Source organism: Sardina pilchardus, chromosome 6 (genome assembly GCF_963854185.1).
Source record: "Sardina pilchardus chromosome 6, fSarPil1.1, whole genome shotgun sequence".
NCBI lineage: Eukaryota > Metazoa > Chordata > Actinopteri > Clupeiformes > Clupeidae > Sardina > Sardina pilchardus.
The window spans coordinates 6,989,983-6,996,694 of NC_084999.1; the positions used below are offsets into that span (position 1 = coordinate 6,989,983).

The 6,712-nt window shown below is 43.9% G+C and overlaps 1 protein-coding gene across 1 annotated transcript in view; it reads right to left on the reverse strand.

The window, feature by feature from the left end:
- faxcb (failed axon connections homolog, metaxin like GST domain containing b) overlaps window positions 1-6,296 on the reverse strand; it is a 13,464-nt gene extending 7,168 nt beyond the window's left edge. The window contains exons 1-3 of the mRNA XM_062537925.1: window positions 6,037-6,296; window positions 3,724-3,859; window positions 1,703-1,899 (exon numbers count right to left, since the gene is read on the reverse strand). Coding sequence (XP_062393909.1) covers window positions 1,703-1,899; window positions 3,724-3,859; window positions 6,037-6,296 — 593 coding nt within the window. The remainder of the gene's footprint in view (window positions 1-1,702; window positions 1,900-3,723; window positions 3,860-6,036) is intronic.
- Between the last annotated feature and the right edge of the window lie 416 nt (window positions 6,297-6,712).

Below are 6,712 nucleotides of genomic sequence, written 5' to 3' on the forward strand. Positions count from 1 at the left end.
ACTAGATGAGTACACGTTGCCTATACCTTCACAAAGTGGCAAATTGTAGCATATTCCCAAATCTACCACAACCTTCTTCAACTGCAGTTCCAAGTACACACTTCTACCAGCGACTTGATATCATCCGGACAGATGGCCTCTCTCTGCTCTGATCAATACTGTTCAGACTATTTCCGGACGGCTGATATCAGCTTTCACTATAAATGAATGGCGGTGGATCCTTACTCAGCGGATGTGTAGGATGACGCTTGTTCCTCAGCGTATACAAGCTTGGCCCACATTCAAAGCAGATTCAGATTCAGCAAAAGCTCAGAATGCTCAGAAGTCACAGAAGTACTAGTAGTGGTTAAGACTGGAGACATAATGATTGATGATTGACTATTGAATAGGAAGATCTGCCTGTTCTAATGACAGCAGTCCGCACAGTAGTATGCGTGTCAGGTTCCTGCTAGAGGAGGACAGAGCCCATGAGGGATCACATTATTATGTTGGATTACACGCCATCTGGATTCAGCCGGTTTGGTGGGCATTCATATGCTCATTTGCAGTCCTCTTCTTCATAATAATAGCGTTAAATAATAATAGCGTCTATACATACTGTACTGTGAATAGACAAAATGGTACAGTAGCTCTTAGTGGCAGCCCTGACTGGGTGGTTGGTAAAGGTAAATATTAGGTAACAGATGGTTTTTTTTATCTAAAATAACTCCGGTTGACCGCTTTCTAAGAGCTAGTGTTTTGCTGTATTGTTTGTGCACCCACTGTCCAGATGGGAGCATAATGATCACACACTCCTTACAGAATAACAAATAACAACTTCCAATTTGAAGTGTGCAAACATGAAGTATCTATCCTGTGGATATGTTGTGAATTGTGAATTGTGTGAATCAAATGCTTTTACTGTCGGGGGAGCTATTCTGTCAAGGTGTGAACCACTGGAGTCCGTCACTGGAGTCCGTCACCTTTATTTATGGAGCTATAGTGCTCAGTATTTCACCATAAGCCCCCAGACTGACGGTGGAAAGCAACACCTAGCCTCAAGAACAACTAGCCCCTCTACTGCCCTACGATCCCATCAATTATTCAGTCAATCGCCATATGTGGACCTAAATATAGCTCTGTCTTGAGGGGAAGGGTCGATGAGAGAGAGAGAGATAAAGAGAGAAAGAGAGAAAGAGTGTACAGTTGTATTTGTTCATAATTGTTTATATACTGTATATTTGCTGTTATTTATATTTGTTGGTGGTTGTTTAATATATTATGTTTCAGGGGTGTGATTGGCAAAGGACAAAAAAAAGGAAAATACATCCCACTCAGTTGATGGCTTAGTTGATGTACTTTGATTCAGATAAAACACCCTTTGGTCCATTTTTGCTAGAGTTACACTTTAAACAGCTCGGCCCATTACTAGGGCTAGACATCTTTCAGCCCGGAGCCATATTTGTCTTCTTGCACAGGACATTAGAAGTTTCAGCAAAGCCTTCCATGTTCTGCCATTCCAACACATAAATACTGTAAGTACAAACATCTCCTAAAATTCAGCTCAAGATCTACCAATGAAGAGGAACACACACACCCCCTCACTGATAATGATATCTCAGCACCAGTGGATCGCTTTCCAGTACGCCAGATTGAGGTCTCCCATTCCTGGCCATGGTGGTGAGTCATCCCTCTTAGCTCTACTGCTGCCAGCCTGACTCACCAGTAGAGATGCTCCTCCACCATCTTGGTAATGGCACGAGCCACTGCCTTTTCCTGCTCGCTCAGGCTCTTGTTGAGGTTCGCCCCCAGGTTGTCCTCCAGGAAGTCGATAATGAACTCCGTTCCAGACACCTGCTGCCGGTTGTACTCAATCCAGGGCATCTTACCTTGAGGGGAGAGCTTCCCATCAAAGTAGTTCTGTAGAGATGATGAGAAGGCATAATCATTTACAGGGACAACGATCCAGCAATCACAGTAATGATCAGAGCTGGCCAACAGTTAGTCTCTAATGGTCAGATATGCTACTATAAGCATAGTAATGCAGGGACAACTGTAGCAAATGTAGTATTTACGTTCAGTATACAACAACAACAGGTCGAGTAGTGGAGATCTCTATGGAGAGATCATCTGGTTGTGTTTATATTCACTATCCATTCAGTAGACCCTCTACCTTCACCATATTTGCATTTTGAGTGTAATCAATAAGACAAAAAGGAACAAAATAGACAATGAGCAAATTCAAAAAGAATGGACTGACAGAGGATAGATATCACAACTATATTGTTGTAGTGAATAATTTTTGGCGCAATCATTGTTTAGTGAAAATTTGATGTCATGACAGCCTTAGTTGCACCTGACTAATTCATACTCTGGATATCATACACCTCAATCAGGCTACTTTCATCCTTTGTGGAGAGCAGGGCTAGACCAGCGAGGGGTGGAAGGGGCTATTTGCACATCAAACAGGGCTGCTATTACAGTCACAAACAGAGTGCATCTGAGTTTGCGTCACATTTAAGCCTCGAACAGCTGCTCACGTTAACCAGCACCCATCTAATGCAGAAAACTCGGTTAAATCAGAATTTAAACTGGAAAAGACTTTGAAATTGTCAAAAGACCACAGGACAGAAGCATAAAATTACTCTCTCCGAAAACAACATTACAGAAAATGTCCCACTGTTATGATTTCTTACTGTATTTCAGAACAATATCTTGCTTCATAGACACTCTCAGTTTACAATCACTGTTTCAAACGGTAAAGCCATGCTAATTATTCCAAACCATATTTATTTACAACAAATCCCCTGGAGCACATCTACATCTGTCCTCAAAGAGTTTTCGTCCACTTGTCCTGACCTTCTCTCTGATGGCCAGTTGATAGTAGCCTACACTACAGAACACTCACACTCCCCAAGCCTGTTTCTGCTGAGTGTGTGGCTTGTTACCTGGAGTGTAACAATACACCAAATCCATTGATCAACCGCAACTCCTCAAATTGAAGCTGTGTCTTGCATCTGCCTGATGCTCATGACTTACAGCTGAAGTAAAGGGCTCTGATATGGAGAATCCTATTACAGTTTAGCTACAGTTTAGAGCTGAAGCACGAAAGGTGTACATATTTTTTTTTTTAAATATTCGTTTTAAACATTTACAAAATCTAAGCAAACAAACATTTATCTATTCAGATGTCCTTCCATGGAGTTTGTTTACTTTTCTCTAACGGGTACCGGGGTACGGTAAAGTGCAGAGTTAGACGGACACACACCAGTGCACACGGCTAAACACACTCAATACAGTCTATGCCACTTGCATAGTTTAGGTGGGCTCTTGAGTTAATGGAAAACCATGTGTGAGATGGCAACAGACTGCATAGATTCAACACAGATCCACAAATCTGGATAGTTTTTGAAGTCAGTGTCGCAAGACTGAAATAAGCATAGTGGCGACACAAGAAGGTATAGTGGCAGTTTCTTAAGGGTAACGGCAACAATTGAAGTGACGCCGTACTGGTATGTTAGAGAAAATGATGAAATACACGTGTTATAACATGTTATATGCTATTAGTGAAATGACAACATGAGTTATGTTGCATTGAGAGTTCAAAGGGCATGTGTGTATAAGGATGCTGCTAGGGGTTGGAGAGAGACGTGCGCTGCCGGTCTCTCCTCTCAAACCACAAAATGCGGTTGCGGATGTTTGAGTTGCAATTTCAGTTGTGGTTTGCATATCGTTACCGGTTACCTGGTAGGGAAGGTCCATCATGCGCAGGAAGGTCTCCATCTTGAGACAGAAGGGAGAGAGACTGGGCACTCCGCTCTTTGGACGGGAGAACTGGTGCAAGATGATGGCATCTTTCGAGTCCATCTCCACCTCTTTTCTGTAGACAAACAAAACACACTCTCACTCTCAACATGAGGTCATCATGCAACTGTAAATGCACATCCAGCTCCATATCTACCGTATTAGGCAGTCTCACCAGACCCATTACGGCTGGAGCACCTAAAGGAGCACTGGGTTAAAAGCACAGTGCCCAGTAAGATCTGGCCGTGATGTTGATTGACTCTAGGGTGAGTCTGGCTTTGGTCTGGTCACACTCTCTCTCTCTCTCTCTCTCTCTCTCTCACACACACACACACACACACACACACACACACACAAACATACAGACCACCAAATACTTTAAGAAGAGAGAGAAACAGTAGTCAAATGTACTATACAGGATGATTATTTTGAACTAACTTCATTCATTGTACAGGCAGTGCAGTTTTTGCCTCCAGCATATTGACACATGACATTTCCGTAAATGCAGTGGGACAGACTAAGGACATCTGGTTACTTCATTAATAATTCAACCCAAAGAGGCCATTTCTTCTGATCTCAGCTTCAACTAGCAACTGAGACTATTACATCACACATTGCATGATGGGAGTTAGACAGACTAGATCTACAGTATATATCAAATGGAACAGCAGATCAATTGTAACCCGGCTCAACCCGACTAGTATCTGTGTTCATGTTCATCTCAATGAGATACTAGTCTGGCTCCTATCAATGTGTTTACATTTCCCTCTGCCACCAGAATGCTGGGCCAATTAGCAACGAGAGGGGATGACATTATATATCATCAGAAAAGATCCTTTAGAACTCTCTCTCAACCGTCTCTGATGTTAGTTTTGAAATGGCAAGTGGCTGTTGTTGTAAGGTAGTAGCAACATCTGAAAACATTGTGCAAACACAATGCCTGTAATTTATACAGCATAGCTAAATACATTGTTTCTTGACAGTTAATGTGGCTTATTTTCAATTGGCAAAGGTTAGTCAAAGTGTTAGGAACCCCTGATCAATGGTAATATCTATGCCTATCATAATGCTAAGGTTGGAAACATTTCCCAATGGAGAGTATGCAGAGTCTCTTCACAAAGTGAAAGGAAGTAAGTGAGTCTGAACCCAGGGTATGCGAATTGAACAGGTAACAATATTTTGCTCACAGTCATAGACTACATCGTACTCATTCAAAGCCCCTCACACGGTCTACCACTTCCTAGAATACGATGAAATGCATTGGCTGCTGTTGTCGCTGTCCATGGTACCAAGGTGCTAAAACCTGCCATTGTTTACAAATACAAGTTTCATGCCGAATCCTGTCTAACGCTGCATTTATATTGGCATGCAATCAATATCACATCATATGCGATATTCACATCATCTGCTCATCACACACTCTGGAAAGTGGACTGGATTTTTTATTACGAATTCCAGGGATCCTGACGAAATGGCCAGAGAGAGAGAGAGAGAGGTCTGGAATGAACGTACAGTAGGCCGCACATTTTAGACCACTGCGGTGAAAGCTACCTTAAAACTAGACGAGTAAAGCCCTCATCACATTAACAATAGACCACACCTAATCCCCAAATTCGGACAGATTAGGCACTGCCGGTCAAGGGCACGAGCAAGTCACGCGAAGACACACCTACAATTACATATTTCCCACTAAAAGACATCGGACGCTCACGTGAAGAGTCGGTGTAGAGGACGTCCTGGCACAAGTGTAGCCTACCGTTAAAGGACATCACGCGAGGGAAACTTACGGGCACGCAGCTTGGCATAAACCGACACGTGACGCACCGACACAGTTGTGGACATTTTTTCCCCATATCATTTGGAATGAAGGGAGGAAGTGGATGGGGGATTAACGCCTGATCGTGCAGCGTTGCACGTAAACAAATCAGATGTTATTGCAATGATGTGAAAACAAGATGTGCAAAGACTAATGCTACAGAAAAAAATGTTAGGCTACCACAGATGGGAAATGTGTGTTCTGATGCTTAGCAACCGGATACGTAGGCTATAGATTTGAGGGCACGTTTCATAGCCTACAGTCGGAATGCTAAAAGCAAAATACAGTGAATGAGGCGTCAAGACCCCTCGTTGGAATAGCCTGTTCATGATGAAACCTCAAAAAAGATGCACAATTATACTGCCGTTATAGCTGTCAGTCCTTCAACCTATAGCCTACCCCAGGAGCAGCCGGGTGGCCTGGCTGTGGCATCCTACCTGATGGACAGTAGCTCGTGTAGAAGGTAGGCAGCGGCAGCAAGGAGAGCACCGCCCGTGACATACAGTGTTTTCTTCCACCAGGACTCCGAGCCCAAAGCGGACATGATCCCGCCGTAGTCCTGTAAGGGAAAGGCGATGATGTATCCATAAAATGAGTGGCGCTCATCAGAGCCTCCGAGTCCGAGAGGCAGGCTCTGATTCCGCCCGAGCTCCACAACGTAAGACCGGGAAGAGGCGAAGCAGGTTCCCCAGAACATTATCTCTCTGGACCTCCTCCCGTGGCTTACCGTTCACCCTACACGGCTTCATCTAAATTCTCTACCGGTATCCCCTCATGACTGCATTATACGAGCTATTAAATGGCGAAACATGCCGAGAGCTACACCCCGTAGCCGATCACTGCCTGCCTCCGCGGTGGATGCTGAGTGCCTTTGTCTGTTCCAATCAGTTCCAACCGAGACCGGTGATGTCACCACGCCTAGATTCGTTTCTAGAGAGGGTCGTGGCTAGTTCCTAGCAATCTGGGTGTCCTAGGTGCTTTAACTAGCGTGCACATCTGCTTCCAAGCTGTTGTTTGAGCCACCAAACTTTACGACCATGTTCAATCGTTGGATTGAACATGAGTGTGCGAGTTGGAACCTTTCAACAAACATACGGTTCTACTGACCAAGAT